This window comes from Lepisma saccharinum, chromosome 27 (assembly GCF_977018435.1).
Source record: "Lepisma saccharinum chromosome 27, izLepSacc3.1, whole genome shotgun sequence".
Lineage (NCBI taxonomy): Eukaryota > Metazoa > Arthropoda > Insecta > Zygentoma > Lepismatidae > Lepisma > Lepisma saccharinum.
In genome coordinates, this window is record NC_139255.1 from 35,534,945 (window position 1) to 35,553,916 (window position 18,972).

An 18,972-nucleotide genomic window follows, 5' to 3' on the forward strand; every position below is an offset into this window, starting at 1 on the left:
TGAAAATTAGTCCAAGGTATGTACTTCAGTGTGCAATCAATCAAGTTTTTTGTTCCACTACATTTTGAGTCTTTTTAACTGGCAAATGTAACTTACTTTCTGGATGATCCCTAAATTTAGAGTTTTCATCATAAGCTATTCATCATAGCAAACTGTGACATACCTGTAGCCCTGTAGATCGGGCTCGGAGAGGAACTCTCTGTGAAGCATACCATCTGTCATGTACTTGATAATAGTTCTTTCAGATGTGCAATCTTCAAATCTTATGCTGTAACCAACCTGAAATCAAACAGTCTTATAAAATATCTGTGGCAATAACATAACAATAACTATCATTATTATTATTAGGGCTGGGCCAATAGCACTTTGAATAAATACTAACAACTTCAGATGTTCGGAATGTTTATAAGTGCTACCATATGAAGGATGTCTACAATATAAGTGCAAAGCTTGCCACTGCAGTGTTGCGATCATGATTGTGTGCGTGAGCTGTGTTTGTTGCAAGGTGGGTTGATTTAAATAAGTGATTTCTTTTACATTTATAGAATAATGTACATAAGGATTTTGTAGATATCAGAATCACTTTTCCTGAAAGCACATTAATATCGTAATCATTAAATGGTGTTTATTAAACAAAATACATATGTACTGATGGTGTGAAGCTCATATCTAAGGAAATGTAAACTTACATTTCTCTTGATTTAAAATTCAATAACTTTATAGGCAAAAATAGCTAACATTTCATGCAGAAAAATATGTAAAATACAAATCACATTAAACCGTGAATAGTGTCTTTATCATTATACTGTAAATAAACATGATATTTTGCAAATTATGAAAAAATTTCAAAACATCAGCTACAGAGACTATAAAAATATATTAAGTTACAACTATAGAGTACATCCAGAATGATTTATTTTAGGGATGTGACGAAGCTGAAAATTTACAGATGCCGATGTACTCACCGATAATTTTTGGAACCGATACCGATGCCGATATTTAACTGATTCCGATACATAACAGAAATGGGAGCATGACAAAAATAAATTTGCTATGTACATTTCTATTGCATATCATATGTATATACATACAGTGGCGTACGCAAGGGGGGGGGGTTACCGGGTTTAAACCCCCCCCCTTGAGCTTTTGAAATATTATGGAAAAAGCTGTAGAAAAAAATTAAAATGGCCAATTTATCACAGTTAAAGATCTGCAACAGTAATAAAAATAAAAATACTAATAATAATAATAATAATATTCAGAATACTAATAATAATAATAATAATAATTTGAATTATTATTCCCATGCAGCATGGAGAAAAGCACAACATTTCAAACACACGCATCTTTAATAGTGAATGCCTTGAAAATAAACACAAATTCTTGAAAATTAAATATGAGGGCAACTATGATTTAAAAGAAAAAAGTTTTGTACATCAGCTGCAACAATGTTCAAAGAACATGCATTTTTGTTCTGTGAACAATGAGCTTTAACTCGATAAAGTTCTTGGTTCGTTGTAAGCTGCTAATGTAGACAAATGCTAGGCCTACAAGAACACACGATCACCAGTCCACCTTCCCATTGTTTGCGCGGTACACTTGAATTTCTGAATTCGAACTACAATAAGCTTAACTATTGTGAAATGTTTTGTTGGTAAGGACAACGAGACAACCAGGTGTGAATTATAGTGCCCGTGCATAGTAGATTTTGAGAGCGGTAATGGCGTGTTTCTCATAAATCTTTACAGTGTAGTTTGGGATCCGTCGATATGTCTAAACAATCTAAGCGGCCGCAAAGTTCAATAATGTTGAAGAAGTGCTTTGTGAATCACCTAGAAATGATAAATGTGTTGGAATGTCTATAAACTTACTTTTGAACAAAAACATACACTCAGTGGAGTGGAATTTAGCAACATGTATTCTCCTGCCTCATCATCATCCTGGGTGGTAAAGGTAAAGGTAATGTAAATTCCCCCATGCATAGCACCGTGTCATGAAAGCACGTGTAGTGGTGTGGTGGCGCTCCACACATTCTCAATCTCGGCCATTTTGCGGGTGATGTGATCAGCACCATGCTCCGGCAGCATTTATCCCCCCAGGGTTGCTCTCAGGTACCCATTGATATGATGCTGGGTGTGGGGACAAGGCTGGATAAATTCCAACTAATTCCGGGGGTCTCCCGCGAGGTTGTCAGACTAGACAAGCGCGGCTCCATGCTGCGGCTCCTTGGCTGAGTTTCATATTTTGATTATTTCAATTAATTTAATATATTTGATTGTTTTTATGGACTATCATAAATAAATAACCATTGACTAGACAATTATTTCGTAACAAAGAAACAAAAACCCTCCAAGAATTTGTTAACAATCAAATGACTAGATGATAATTTTGTCCTATTGCTTTCATAAATATATTTATGTAGATCTCTACTACTTAATAATAGTAGTGATATTAGTAGTAACAGCAGCTGCATTAGTAGTATTACTAGTAGTAATTAAACTAATTAATTAATTATTAGTATTATTAATTAATTATGAATATTATTAAATAATTAAAGTACAATAAAACAATGGTAATGTGAATTTGGAAAAAGTTTTAGATATAACCCCCCCCCCCCCTTGATGAAATCCTGCATACGCTACTGTATACATATATATTCTCAAGAGATGCAAATGTACATTTCCATCTAAAAAAAATGGTTATGTGAACCTTTAAGAACATAGATTCTCAAGAGAATTAACATTAGTGCACAAGCAGTTCTTTGAAATGCAAAATGAATTCCTGTTCTTAATGTTGTAAATTTAATGCTGGCAGCTCAACTTCAGAAGCACGAATTTTTGAAGCACTTCTGCAATTAACCTACTTCTCTTATCACAAATCTGTTCAGCAACACTGAATACTAAGGCAGCAGGTATGCTCAATTATTTTCTAACCACTTCCTTGAGGTTTGGATACTAATTTTGAATTTCCAATACAACAGCAGATTCTGGTCACGTGGACTAGTTGGTTCAGCAATGTACTGTTTTATTTCTGATTTTGAGGTAGGTTGATCCTTGAATGAGAGTTTGCAATAATTTTATTACAAAAAATCTACAAATGATGAAGAATCATGACCTAATTTTCAACAAATCTTACAAAATTAAAATATAAAACTTATTAGAAGGTAAAAACTCTAGTATAATCTGTACCGGTTTAAATATCGGATTTTTGCCTATGCCGATATGTCAATTTCTGCCGATTTTCATACATCTGTAATCGGCTTCAGCACATCCCTAATTTATTTTCACTGGAAGAAAAGTTACTGAAATTATTACAGTTTTATTAACACACTCAACAAACATTTCCATAGTAGGTTCATATATTCAGTATCAGAAACAGAAAAATGTATATTTACATATATTTTTTATTTCCTTTAATCAAACTGTTCAAATAGTTTACAGGGTCGTTTACTAGAGAAAACCTTTGTATAAAAAACATCTATATGCACGGTGCCAAAAAAACACACAAGTAATTTTAAGCGTGTTTTTAAAAAAATCAAAAAGTTGATTTAAATAAAAAAATCATCAAAAATAATTATTGAAATGAAAATCATGATTTTCATCCACCCTGGTTTGTTGATTCTTTGACAACACATGGACACCATTTGCAGACATTCAAACAGTGTTTATGCATCATGCAGTTTGTTTATGGTTTCAGTAAATTGAGAAGCAAACTAACTGCATATGAAATGGAAACCTGTTTGTGACATGTGTTACCAAAATGTAAATGTCACTGTTACCAGCATCAACTAATGGATCAGTCATGTAACTATTTCTTTATGGAAAGAAAGATAAACTGTATGAAACCCTGTTAGGTTCAATCTGGTAGGTGCACTAGAGCAGGATGGTGCCAGAATTGGGAGGGAGGACTTGCAGGGAACAGTTCTACTGCAGGAAACTCTCTCTTTATGCAGAATTTGTAGTTATTCGGCTTTATTTCGATATTAGGCTCGCTTTAGACAGAAATATTTTCCTTTAACATTTTTGCTAGCATAAATGCTATGTACATGCTTTCAAAAATCTTACAACAGATATTACTTTACACGGAAGCATTTCATGGAACATTTCAGTTAGCTTTTGCAATTACAATGTATAATATATACAGCATGAAAGGCACGTCGAATTATGAATTATGGTGAGTACAAGCTGTTCAGAATTGAAACAACTAAAATATGCTTCCATATGTGTACATTATAAAGTATGTATTCACACAGCGCCATTGCTTTGTACCTAAAACTTTTTTTATGGGAAACATTGTTCCTCTAGGTTGAATAGTTAACATCTTTTAAAAATGTGAAGTGATACATTGTTTACATCTCACACAGCCACCATTGCATCTGCACTCGTAACCTAGAGGTCGCTTGTGATTGGTTATGCTATGACAAATGCTACAGAAATAGGACAGATCTTATCATTGAGAAATGTCATGAAATATGCCATGGCATCTGAAATACCATTAAAGTTTTTTCACTTTACACGATAGCATTTTAGTCATGGCATAAATGCTATGAAAAATGCTACGGAAAACGTTTTCGTTTAAAGTGGGCCTTAGTCTGTAAATCTCACTTCTATAAATAAAACACAATTTTGTGTAGGAACCACAGAACCACAAGAAGCAAGCCCTGACAAATTCTATTAAAAGAAGTAAAGAACAAAATGCTTACCTCATTCCCCAGTTTGACCCCCATCTCATGAGCCACTCTTGCAGCTACACTCATAGCAGCAACCCTCCTCGGTTGGGTACAACCGATCTTCTTTCCCCCTTCCGTGAAACCTGCTTCATGTAGATACTGGGGGATCTGGGTGGTTTTTCCAGAGCCTGTCTCACCCTCAATAATGAGAATCTGAAAGAAAAGGCCATAACTTACATACACATATCATGTTTTAGTTCCTGGTTAACCCTAAGTAAATACCTGAGAAATGGTTTGAAAGAACAAATATACAAGAAACACACGGTACAACTTTCTTCACTTTTATACAATTTTTACAAATATATGAGAGTTAATAGCAGTCATTATGGGGATATTTTACAAAGTAATTAATGCTAAGTCAGTCAAAAATATTTCTGAAGAATCAATAAGGAAGATTTCACACTGAAGCAACCCACGCTGTTTGGAAGCGAACCCTCAGTAATCAACTGAACCTTTCAAACAGAAATGACACGACAAGCTGCATGTGTCGCTTGTAGCTTGCATGCTGCTCTGACTAGCCAGTTTTCTCAATACCGTGCATCGTGTCGCCTCGTGTTCTTGTTTGCGCATGCACGGTGAATGTTTTGCTTTGGACTGCTTGCAGCTTCGGTGTGAATTCTCAGTGTCGCCTGTTGCTTTGGTGCGAATTCTCCCTTACAATTATCATAGCCAAGTACTTACAAATAATTGCTGTTGCAAGAATGATGGCTTACCTGGTAATCACGAATAGACTGAATGAGGTCATCTCGGAAGGGAAAGATTGGCAGACTCTTCTTTGTTTCCTCAAGATCCAGTCTCTTTTTCTTTCCCTCGCTCACCTCTGGTTTTCCATCCTAAAATTATAAGACAAGTAAGTACTATTGAAACAACATTTATATGTACATAACTTCAATTTTTATCATGATAGCATGAATAAAAAATGCATTTGTATTTGAATTTTGATTATTTTCATTTGTTTTCCCACCTCCCTAAGTTAATGGCAGCAATGAGGATGACTGATGAATTGACAAGATAGATATACTGGTAATGTGCTAATTGCTCACAATCGAATATCAACTAAAGGTTAAAAGATTAAAAATCAGTAACTTACGTGTGTGAGCATGAGATTTGTTGAACTACGTTTCGAAGGTTATACTACCTGGTTCTTCAGGTTGAAGCGATGTTTTCAGACACCTGACATGGTGCCTCGTCGAGAAAGTGTTGGTTGAGGATTTAGGTCAATATAAAAAATAATTTAAAATATGGGATAAAGCCGCTGGGAATAGAGACGAGATGGGCTTCCATGTTACACCTGAGGTTAGGAAAGCCACCGAGGTGGAAGTTGAATTCACCCTGGATTGGTGACTCACGAGCCCCAGTTGGGGAAAGACCGAAGGGAGGAGTTTTCCTTCTCCAGGTATGAGCTGACACCGTGCATTCGCCTACCCCGAGCACCGATCGGCAGTTCGCCTTCATCAGCTTTGAACGTTCTTTTGTTTTTATAAAGTATTGTGCGGTTTTAGTATGTGTTTCTTACATCCTCTTTTTAGAAAGTGTCTTTTCCTATACCTTTTGACGTAAATCCTCAACCAACACTTTCTCGACGAGGCACCATGTCAGGTGTCTGAAAACATCATTTCAACCTGAAGAAGGAGGTAGTATAACCTTCGAAACGTAGTTCGACAAATCTCATGCTCACACACGTAAGTTACTGATTTTTAATCTTTTAACCTTTAGTTGATATTAACAAGATAGTTAAAAGAAAAAAACAGTGACATATCCAAGCAGTACAAAGAAACCTGGGGCGTCTGGTTTCATGATATGCAAAACTAACCATTTTGTTAAAGATGGTGGCAAAGTTTAAAACTGCATTTAATACTTTATCATAAACCCTAGAGTAGAAGAATAAAAATAATTGGTTTCACACAAGCAACACAGTTATGTCCAAATTGTGGCTCAACTAGGGATTGAACTTGGGTCCTTAGCACTTCATGTCAATGATTTAGTGCTGAGTTACCAATCTAACCTCTGATTGCAACACAACTTATTTCTCTGTGGCAGTTCATTATGGCCATTCCATTGCTATTTGGCACCTTTAGATTCTGTGAAAACTAATGAAAATTGAGGGAACTAATTCAACTAAATAATATATCCTGTGATTCATATTATCATTACTTTTCCAGGTTTTGAAAGCTTTTTTAAAAAATCATTTATTTCCAATGACCTCAGTCCTAGCTTGTTCTCCTGACTCCTCCAGTTGTCCAGGACGTTGGAGTCAGTGCGAACCCTGTAAATAAATTATCTGAAGGGAACGGCTAAGTGACTTCACCTTGGCATTGTGCTTGCTGGCGTAATATTGTTTCTATGGTGTATTTTTGCTTTTAGAATCTTATTCAACAGTAAAAATAAATGCCAGTAGCAACCAAGAAGCTATTAAATGGAGATGCACACATGTGAGATAAAGAATGCCATTATCAACGGCTCATAGCATCGAATTTTTTGGCCTTGATATCTTCTGCACACTGTGAAAGTTGTCTGTTGTACGGTCACACCACTGTGTATTTATGTTCAAGACAATTACAAGAAGAAAAGAAGAAAAGTTGCAGTAAAACGAATTCCGATTGACATAATTTCATAAATAATAATATACTTAATTTCTTGAGTGTGTTGGACAAATAACAACATATGTTAAAAGTACTTCAGGCACTCTTTTGTCCCAAAAATCTAGCAACGATTCTGCTGTGAAGTGGATTTTCCTATTTACATAACATTAATTAACCCTAAGCCATTGAGTGGCAGAATGGACATCAGTTGCAGAAAAGCCCTGATGTCGGAGAAAGAAAACAAAGTTTTTTATCCTTCTGCTCAGTGGTGACGAAAAGGGATCACAGACCTTGCGGTGGGAATGGAGAGCTATATGCCAGTTATATGGTTGGTTTTGTATTGCAGTCATTGAGGAACCTTTCTTCCATAATGTAAAGAGTATAGAAAATTCCTTTCTATTCTAATTATTTGAAACATTTGTGACCGAGCAGAGGCAAAAAGGTCAGGACATGGATAAAAAGGAATGGACTGTCCCGACTAAATCGGAACGTCTGATAGCCTTGCATCAATGGTTATAGAACTAAAATAGCCCAATATTGCAGACATCTAGAGCCTGCACCTGTCCAGAAACAACCTATTCATTTGTGCAAGGACAAAATCGAAATTCATGCAAAATCTGAAAAACCATCAACAAGCATTACCACACATATTGACCACATTACTCAACACATGTTGTGTTCGAGAGCTGCCTACATATGACTACATAACAATACTCTACCCTGAAGATTGTTGTTAATTTTTATATTATGGGCACATCAGCACATAGGCTACTTTTGCCCATCACACAATAACAGAGCCTTAAGAAAAAATAAAATATGTGTCAAAAACTTGCTCACTCAATTTTTATAACTAATACAGTCATAGATCCCTTAACAAGAACTAAAATTATACTGAGTCTGAGGATAAAATCTTCACACCCTAGTTAAAAGCGGAGGCTGTAAAGGAACACTCAGCACACACGAGGATAAACACAGGACAACATGACCCCACAGAGGATTATACTTGTCATGAGTGCAGGTTCCAGAACCTTGTTTGGCCTGCAAGACTGCAGTTACTGGGATCAGGGAGTCTACAAATTTGCAATAAATACAACAAGTATTCATTATCTTCAAAGACACCCCATTTCAGTTACAGACCTTCCTTACCTGTTCAGATTTGGAGCCAGGCATTTTGAGTGCCTGGATGAACTCTATCTGGTCATCTAGCACATACTCGTATTCTCTCTCCTGTTTCACCTTCTGCTTGGCATCCCTCGCCCCAAACCTAAATTGGGCAGAAGACATCTGGTCCTCTTCCCACTTCTTCTGCTCATAGTATGGCACTTTCTCTCGCTCGTCAATTTCAACATATTTCTCTTCTACTTTTTGCTGTGGACAGAGGAAGGGAAATTAAACATTTAAATAGAAATCCTGAAAGAACAGTTATACAACTAGAGATAACCTATGATAAAAAATAAAAGGTCTCACAAATGCACAACTGTGAAAAATGTGTTACCTTACTGACAATAATATTCATCAAAAGTTAGGACTGAGCCAACATCACTTTGAACTGACACCAACGGAAGGTGGATTGATTTAAACCAAATGATTTTTTTTTTTTGGAAAAAAAAAACCTTACTGATTTAAATCACTTTAAATAAATAATTTATAGAATGATGTACATAAGGATTTTGTAGATATCATAATTACCTTTGGTGAAAGTACATTAATCTCGTGATCATTTAATGGTGTTTATTAGGCTCTAAGAAAGGAAAAGAAAGTAAACAAAATATATGTAGTGATGGGGTGAAGCTCATACAAAAGTAAAATGTAATAATATGTAAACTGTAAATATACTTAAATTTACCTTGATATAAAATTATATAAGTAATTTTTATGGGCAAAAATAGCAAATATTTTGTGTAGAAAAATGTACAAAATACTAATATGTTAAACTGTAAATTGTGTCACCATCAAACTGTAAATAAACATTGCAGTTGATATTTTGCAAACTATCATTTAAAAAATTGCCAAGATTTAGCTACAAAGTCTATAAAAATATTTTCAGTTACAATTATAGTGTACATCCAGAATGTTTTATTTTAAGTGGAAGAAAAGTTACTGAAATTATTATAGTTTCATTAACACACTCAACGAACCTATCCACAGTAGGTTCATATATACAGTATCAGAAACGGAAAAATGTATATTTACATGTTCTTTTTATTTGCTTTAATGAGACTGTTCAAATATTTTACAGGGCCGTTTAATAAGAAAAACCTTTCTATAAAAAACATATATCTATATGTATGGTGCCAGAAACCACACAAGCAATTTTAAGCAGTTATTAAAAAATGGATTTATCTTTAAAAAAATCTGATTTAAATAAAAATCATGATTTTTATCCACATCAATGCTGATGCTCCTACTGATACCGATGCTTGAACACTCGAAGAGTTTCATGCTGGTCAATATATTGATTAATACTAATATGTAAGTATCCCACTGCAACTACAGAGCATTCCCTGACATTTGCTACGAGACTCGGCAGCAAGCGGGCCGGCGTCAGCGCTTGTCTTTCCCAGTGAACGGGGTCCGCAACAGTCGCACGGTACAGCCTGAGTTTTTCGCTCTCCCTGCCTTCACTCTCTTTTTCTTTTTGTTGACGTTGCAGACTGACACCACTATAATCCTCCCTCGGAAGTTGCATTGTGTTGTGTCCGTGTGTTGAAGATTGTAGCTTAATATGGCACCACAAAAGTTTACATTACAACAAAGGATTTATCTTATCGAGTGTTACTTCGGAAAGAGGAATTGTGGAGAAGTGTGACGACGTTTTGCAACGAAAATTTCTGGTGTTCCCGTTCCACATAGGACCACTATATTAAACCTCGTAAAAAAGTTTAGAGTAACAGGGTCAGTTCTGAATAAAAGGGGAAAGAAAAACTGGAAAGAAAAACCCACGTGTACTTACTGAGGAAAAACTCGATGAGATAGGACAAAGGTTAGAACAGTCTCCTCGGAAATCTATCCGCCGCCTCTCACAAGAAACGGGTGTTTCAAAAACCCCCTAGGTCCCCCGATTTGTCAGCCTGCGATTTTTATTTATGGGGAAATCTAAAAAATAAAGTATACAAAGACAATCCGCACACCAACCGTGAGTTAAAAGAGAGTATTGTACAAGAAATTGGGAGATTTACAGTAGAGGAACTTGCACGTGTAAATGCTAATTTCCTTCGGAGATGCAGGGATTGTGTTGCAGCAGAGGGACATCATTTTCAACACCTTCCGCAGTCAAAGTTAGTACACAATATGAAAACTGTAATTTTACTAGCCGACTCTACCGACTGTTGCGGACCCCGTTCGCCGGGAAAGACAAGCGCTGACGCTGGGCCGCTTGCCGCCGACTCTCGTAGCGAATGTCAGGGAATGCTCTGTATATGCATCAATTTAAAATATTCAAGAATTACCTTACTATATTAAAATAGTTCTCACTTAAGCACAAATTCAATTTTCACAAATTAGTGCAAAATAAATAAAAACTCTGAATTTCGAATAATTTACAGGATATTTAGGTTCTGCAATAGCATCATGTGGTGTTTTCTGTGGACTCTACAAAATAACAAAACTCAGGAGAAGTATCAGTCAGTATCAATGAAAAAAATTCCAACCGATATATTCCAATGCTGATACCATCGGTATCAGCTTATGCCAATCCATCAGCACTACTATCAGATTAGCCCTTGAACAAATGTTCTTTTTTAAATAAAAAAAGATGGTTTTTGGTTAATTTTATCTTGTAAGGGATAAAGTTTGACAAATTTCAGATATTTATGGTAAACACCCCTTCAGCATTCCTTAAAAGAAAAGGAAAAACATAACTGACATAGGTACCCTCTCGTGAAAACCTCTGGCATGCAAGTGGTGCTACAAGCATCATGAACATGTTTATATTAATACATTACTACTGTATCTACCAAGAAAGCAAACAGGTAACAAAACTTGAATAAAAATTGTTTCTCTTAGGAGGGGAAAGAACTTTTGTTAAGAAATGTTCTATGATCAGTAATGAATATTACAAATCCATGGGAAAAATATAATTACCTTCCTAGCATCTTCTGGCATATGGTAGCGCTGCACTTTCTCCAGTTCCCTTGCCTTCTCGTGCTCTTTGGCTAACTGCAGGAGTTTTCTCTTGTGGGCTCTCTCCTTCCTCTCCCTCTCAGTCAGGCTGAAATGAAGGTGTTATTTAACTCTCCTTCAATGACCAAAAATGCACGTGATGAATATTCAATTATCATTACACTACAGCCCCGTTTAACCGAATTTGATGGAACCAATGGTGCTTCGGTTGAACGAAAATTCGTTTAAACCGGAATAAAGGTTTTTTGATATAATCACTGCTGATCACCAAAAAAGATTCACTCACTGAACACAACGCCATGCCACAAAACTACGTACAGTATAACGCTCACTACCAGTAAGATTTCAGGCGCACTGAACTGAATTACAAATCTCAACTGGCAGGTGTCTCTTGTCCTTGAGCGTGCAGCACAGTATGCGCGCAAAAAATAAATGGGGATGGGAGAGTGGGTGACTTCAGCCAACGCATCGTAACAATGAACTTACTCTTTGATAACTGTTAGACTAAAACAAAGACAAAAGTGCTTCGTCAGTACTCCCGTGTAAAACACGGTTGCGCATGAGTAACGACTTTTTAGCGAATCGGTTAACCTGAAATTCGGTTAAACAGGGCTGTAGTGTATCTTGATATAATAACAAACAAAGGAGAAACAATCGACATTGATCAACTCATTAATCCATATGATTGCAAATTTTCACCACCAACAGTTCCCCTTCGACTCAGATCTTAATGTCCTACACTTGGCACTTTCTGCAGTTCTTTACCTAATACTTAATAGAAATTAGACTATTGTGTACATATGTAGACCTGAGCCGATATCAATCCTGATACAGATTCCGACCAATACCAATGTTCCTACTTGAAAATTGTAATAGTACAAAATTCTTCAGAATAGTGTTAATTTTACAATGTAAGCAATCAATTATATACCATTGCTTTAAAATATCCATAATTTCATATGAGGTGTATTATTTAAACACCGCAATGTTCTTGCAAAAATAATGAAAATTATACATTTTGCTTAATTTCCATGATATTCAAACTCTGCAAAACACCCACTCCAGAACTTTACTAGTTACATGTTATAAAATCTGCGTAGAATTCCAATTTATGCAGACATTTTTTTTATATATTTCAAGGTCTACAATCCCAATAAGTATCTATACCATTATCAAGTACTTCACAATTCTATTTTTCAAAATACAATTTTGAGAATTCATTTTTTTAAAAAAATATTTTGTTACCCTCATAAACAAATGCTAAGCTGCTATGATTTTGTGTGTGCACGCTACGTAACAAATATTAAGACTATGGATTAACCATACATGCATGTTACCAAAGCTTTACTTACACTTCCTCTTCAAACAGATATTCATCGTCAATTATATCTGCTTCTAGCTCTTGGACTTTGTCTTCCTTTCGCTTCTCCAGGTATTTTCTTCTCGACTCCACTCTTAGTTTTGGGACAACTTTGTCCCTGCCTTCAGCTTCCAACTTCAACCTCATTGTAGCTTCCTCAAATGACTTCTTGTCTATAAAGACAATATAGATCAATTAGATTAATTGGTTGACAATGAGACAACAAAATTGCTGACAATTTTTCAAATCCTATATTTCTGACAAAATCTGTAAAACTTACTCCACCTACAAAAATTCCACCCTACTGTTCATAAATCTTGATTACCAAAAGCCAAGCACATGTAAGGTTAAACCATTATGTACAGTCATGGGCACTCTTGGGTTGTATTAGTTGGTCCTATCGACTTTCAATGGAGTTGTTAGAACCCAGAAGTGTATGTGACTGTACCAATGATATCAAAATTTGCTGAAAAGTATTAAAGCAGAGTTAAAATTAGTTTGTTCATTCAGGCATGTTATTAATTTATTTGAATCTCATTTATAGGTTTTAAAAAAAGGTAAAGATACCGCTGTGCATATGCCATGAAAGCATATGGGGTGCCTCCACATATTCTTGATCTCTTCATTAGTTGGGATGATGTGATCAGCATCGTGCCCAGCCACCTTTATCCCCCAGGGTTGCCCCAGAATCTCTTTTATACAAGTATAAATTTGTCTTCTATGTACACAACTTTAGTGAGAGAGATTTTCATTAATACACTTTTCGATGTTTTTTAATCTTTGCAAAAAAAAAAGAAAGAGAAAAATCAAACACTAAAAACCTGTAGACTGAGTTATTTGAGATTAAGCGAGTGTCACTGAACATTCAAACAAAACTTTTGTCATTTTAAGTTTGATCTGTCACAATAAATTATCAACGTCCGTAGTTTATCTGCAGCTGCAAATTTCTCACATGTAAATATCTGCACAATGTATCAGGACTAGCACTGAATCAATACACATAATCCGTAATGGTACTGATGGTGGTATAAAATAAAAAACAGTGAGAAAAAAAGTTCTCTTCTGATGTTCTTTCTAGGAACATTAAGATTCTGTAAGTAACAAAATAATATTTAAGCTTGGCTCACAAAATGTGCCAACATCATATAAAAAAAATGGACTCACTTTGGCATGTTTTATATGTAATAGTACAACCTTTTACCTTTTTGCAAATACAGTAAAACTTCGTTACTCCGGACAGGCCAAAAAAAAAAAAAAAGCAGAATGCAAGGTTTTAAATGTGACTAGAAGTCAACAATCGAATTCGTCATATTGCTCCGTAACGGCTAAGAATACGTGCATGCAATGTCCATGGAAGAACTTCCCAAAGAAAAGGCAGCCAACTACTGATGGAATTCTGTTTCCCGCAGAATTTTTTGAAGAAGCCACATTGACACAGGAATACCCTTTAAATACACCATAATAAATGTATTTCATTGCTATACACGGAGTTTTAATGCACTTTCCACTGTTCTTTTAGGTTATTTCAGTTAATCTGGACTTTCGATAAACCAGTCAACTTATACCCCCCTATATTTAGTCACTATCATGAATATTTGTACATATATTGTTTTCATTTTCATCATTATATCTAGGTAGCTAGAAAGAGAGGACAAGAAATTGAAACCGCTTGGCATCAGAAGAAGTGTGCAGCAGGGGTATTCTGCCACAAAAGAAGTGATGTAAGTGAGGTGACAAAAAGAAATTTTATAAAGAATATGGAGGACAGAATCAAGAAAATATGCACGAAAGAATGTGAAAAAGAAGGCAAAATAAATAGCCTATGAAAACAGCTGGAAAAGAATGGCTATGAGAAGCAGGATAGACTGGACATAAACAGAAGAAGGAAGAAAAGTGGCAGGGGGGAATTGGAAGGGAAAGAAAAAGAGGAAGAGAAAGAAAAGAGGAAGAGAAAGAAAAAGAGAGGTGGTTTGGAATAAGGAGTATGGGGAAGACCACAGAAAATATATGCAAAGTGCGTAGGAAAGCGGGCATTAAAACTTACAGGAAGGGAGGGAGAAGCATCTTAAGAATAGCGAAGAATGCAAACAAGAAAAAGGAAAACAGAGAAGAGGAAGGGATTATCTACGAAGTGAAATGTAAAGAATGTCAGTGTGTGTACATAGGAGAAACGAAAAAGAGGCTGAAAGACAGGTTGAAACAACATAGGGATGATGTACGACTTAAGAGAGAGAGAGAAATGCGATATTTAAACACACGAGTGAAACGGGACATGGCATAGAGTGGGATGAGGCTAAGCAGATAGGAAGGGAGAAGAGAATACTAGTGAGAAAATGGAAGGAGTCCAAGGAAATAGAGAAGAAAGGTGAAGAAGGCACACTGAACTGGATAGGAGGACTGAAGTTAAACAAAGAATGGAAGAAGGTGTTAGTAAGAGTGGAAAGGACAAGAGAGAAAGAGAGGAGAAAAGAAGGAAGAAGATTGAAGGAAAAAGAGCGTGAGATAATGAGTCCAACCACATTCTAGATGGAAGTTAATATGTTTAGCCATTTAGGTGAAAGTACTGTTGACAAGGGAAAGCCACCTGCTAGAATGATCCAGAACAACTTTCTAATAGTCTGGAGGGGAGTAATGTTTGTGTATAAATATCGTCCTGTTTTTGTACCTTGTTACATTTGTACTTGGTGCAGAGTCTGAAGAAGACCTTGCTAGAAGGTTGAAACATTACGTTTAGTTTATGTTTTTATAATAAAATAAATTACTGCCTTGGTCAGCATATTTAGTTTTTCATATCATGGAAAAAAGCCTTAACCCTTAGTATGCCGCGCGGTCTGACGAAAGTAAGCCCAGTGTCGCCGAGGCTTTGAGCGCGAAATTTGAATTCGTATACATAATGGAGAAAAATCGTAATAACTCTGGCACTATGGGACCAATCTACTTCGGATAACTTTTGTTTTGCAGGTAATACATCGGTGCATGCAACCATGTAAAATTTGGATGCCCCAACCGTGGGGGGGTTTACGGGCGGGGGCTGCATCCCCCAAATTTCAATGAAAGAAACATAAAAATATGGAGTTTGCCCCCTCTTCTCCAGCTACTTTGGGGAGAAACAGGAACTTTTGCTTTTTTTTCAAAGAATGGACCTTCCGCAACAGAATGAAACTTGATTCATGTTCGTGGGTGCAATACAATTTGAATAATAAGGCAAAACGTAAAACTCTGTTTTTTTTCCTCAAAACAGCGAATTTGCATATTATTCATAAAATTGTTATAACTCGGACACTATGGGACCAATCTACTTCGGATAACTTTTTTTTTTGCAGGTAGAACATCAGTGCATGCAACAAAGTAAAATTTGGATGCCCCAACCGCAGGGGGGTTACGGGCGGGGCTGCATCCCCCGAATTTCAATGGAAAAAACATAAAAATGTGGAGTTTGCCCCCTCTTCTCCAGCTACTTTGGGGAGAAAACCGGAACTTTTGCTTTTTTTTTTTTTTTTTTCAAAGAATGGACCTTCTGCAACAGAATGAAACTTGATTCATGTTCGTGGGTACAATACAATTTGAATAATAAGGCGAAACGTAAAACTCTAGCGAATTTTAGCCAATTTGCATATTATTCATAAAATTGTTATATAACTGACACTATGGAACCAATCTACTTCGGATAACTTTTGTTTTGCAGCTAGAACATCAGTGAATGCAACCAAGTAAAATTTGGATGCCCCAACCGCGGGGGGGTTACGGGCAGGGGCTGGGGGCTTACGGGCAGGGGCTGCATCCCCTGAATTTCAATGAAAAAATCATAAAAATGTGGAGTTTGTCCCCTCTTCTCCAGCTACTTTGGGGAGAAAACCCGAACTTTTGCTTTTTTTCGTTTGCACTTGCATCTTGTGTAGCTACTGTCAATCTATTTCTTCCCTGTTGACTCGGCTCTTTGTGGAAATATGTCCGGAAGGAAACGATTGTGCGTTAGGGAAATCGATGAGCTGTTATATGATACGAACTGTTTTTCCTAACAGAGGAGGGAAGGAAGCCTTTGCAATTGTTTGTTTTGTCTCTACTTCTGGATAGACTCATGCTTCTGGCGCCTCTGGCTATCGTCAAGCTTCATTGCATTTCTAACATAGAGGCGACAGAAAGCTGACACCGCCAAAAGCTCATCATATCCCCTCTCTCCTTGCACCCCCCCCCCTCCTGCCACTACTTCAGCTGGATGACCAGGTCTAAACACAAAGAAGAATGTGTGCCTTATCAGTACTAAATCACAGCGTTGGAAGCTTGGAGGAAAACAGCATCGTAAATACCAAGCATTTATTGTGTCTGTCAACTGAACAGCGAACACGTGAGCCCAAAGCCCAAACACGTGACATATTCCGAGAAAGGAGGGGGGGGGGAAGATTTGGAATTTTCGTAAACACGATTGCAGAAACCTGTTCCCGACCGAACTGCCAGTGTTTCAACTTCAATATACAAATATAAGTGTGGCAAACCCTCGATAATTGTATCTAACGCTGTTAGTTGCATATGTGCAACAGCGGCTACAAGGGACATACTTTTTTCGTTTCACAGGTGCAACGGCGGGGGACTAAAGGTTAATGGTGTTATAATGAGATGGATGAAGGACAATCACAAACATATGAATAAATGATTTATTTTACTTCCATTTCTGCTACTTTTGGCAAATTGCAAAGATGAAGATAAAACAGACCAAGATACAATCACAAACACATATGGACAGCACCCCAACAAGAGTCCACAGAGGATTATACTAGCGGTGGGTCTAGACACCAGAGCCTCGTTAGTCTGCACAATGCAGTCCAGAGTGAAAGAGAGGTGGCCATTTGGGTGCCTTAAGCAAAAGTTACCTCTTACGACAGTCACACCAGAAAAACATTAGATGGTCCCACTTAATTAAATATTAACCGATACACATACATCTGCATCAACCCAGGCTTAATTATTCTTACCTGATCGGTTAGTAACATTTTTCTGCTTCCCTTGGTCCTTCACCTTCAGACGATCGGCAAATTCGTCCCTCTCCTTCAAATCACGAAGTCTTTCCTTCTCAATCTCATTTGAATCTCTACTGGAAGAAGGAGAGTCAACACTCCTCCTCCTCCTCTCTTTTTTTCGCACTGTCTCTTCTTCTGAGTCGCCATCTGATGTATCCCTATGTAAATTTTAAAATTAAAGAGATTATATAATTTGGCTATTTTATGTTCCTTTTCTACATCTTTACGCTAAATGTGATGAAATTTGAAAAGCTAACAGAAATACATTGTACCGTACATAAGCAATAATAATACTCAAATTTATACCTAATACAAAGTGTAATTAATATTTCCAATAAAAACAACAGTAGAATCTATAATACGTGTGAAAATATGCCATGTGTAGAACACACCATGAAATCATTTTCTACAATGGATCAACAAAATGTACATAGAAATAGATCTAACTACATATCATTATAACTATGTCAGTTGCTCTAAACAAACATGTTAATAGTTTTTCTTTTTTGCATGTAAATGTAACAATCTTACATTAATTTACAAGTAATTTTACGATAGCAATAACTCCTCTAGTATTTTCACCTCTATCATTTGATATGTTACTGGATGACATTATATGTACAGTATAAAATGACCATTCGTACTACAACATGAATGGACTGTTGCATCTATGGAACCAGTCTACATTAGACTTCATTATTAAGAGGATAAAGGCAAAACCATAAAGATATAAATATGTGTCCACATCATGAATAGATAGAAAATGAGCACTACATCATTGGATTTTAATGCTGTACACAAATGCAGAATAATAAAAAAAAACTTACCTTTTATGTTTTGAAGAAGAACTGGACTTATCTTTATGTTTCCCCATTGTTAACTGAAAATAGACAAATGCACATTATAATAAATAAAAAATTGCACAAATAAATTGGACATAATAAATTCAAGTTATTAAACTTACTAGCAGAGCTGTTATATTGAACTGAAGTGTTCAAGGAAATTTGCTCATTACAAATAATTTATTAACAAATATCAGTTGAAGGTTTGTCAAATTTTTAAATATGGATTGCTGCAATAACATAACAACAGATGTTCCAGTAATTATCACTAGGCTATATAAGACTTACAAAAAGGCACTAACAAATGACATATTTGAGATCT

The 18,972-nt window shown here is 36.2% G+C and overlaps 1 protein-coding gene across 2 annotated transcripts in view; it reads right to left on the bottom strand.

Moving 5' to 3' along the window:
- Positions 1 to 18,972, bottom strand: part of l(2)37Cb (DEAH-box helicase 16 lethal (2) 37Cb) — a 52,893-nt gene that overhangs the window by 26,574 nt on the left and 7,347 nt on the right. For both annotated transcript variants that reach the window (XM_083113553.1, XM_083113554.1), the window contains exons 2-9: positions 18,636 to 18,688; positions 17,764 to 17,966; positions 12,786 to 12,966; positions 11,395 to 11,521; positions 8,458 to 8,679; positions 5,443 to 5,562; positions 4,703 to 4,882; positions 164 to 279 (exon numbers count right to left, since the gene is read on the bottom strand). In XM_083113553.1, coding sequence (XP_082969679.1) covers positions 164 to 279; positions 4,703 to 4,882; positions 5,443 to 5,562; positions 8,458 to 8,679; positions 11,395 to 11,521; positions 12,786 to 12,966; positions 17,764 to 17,966; positions 18,636 to 18,682 — 1,196 coding nt within the window. In that variant the 5' untranslated portion in view covers positions 18,683 to 18,688. The remainder of the gene's footprint in view (positions 1 to 163; positions 280 to 4,702; positions 4,883 to 5,442; positions 5,563 to 8,457; positions 8,680 to 11,394; positions 11,522 to 12,785; positions 12,967 to 17,763; positions 17,967 to 18,635; positions 18,689 to 18,972) is intronic.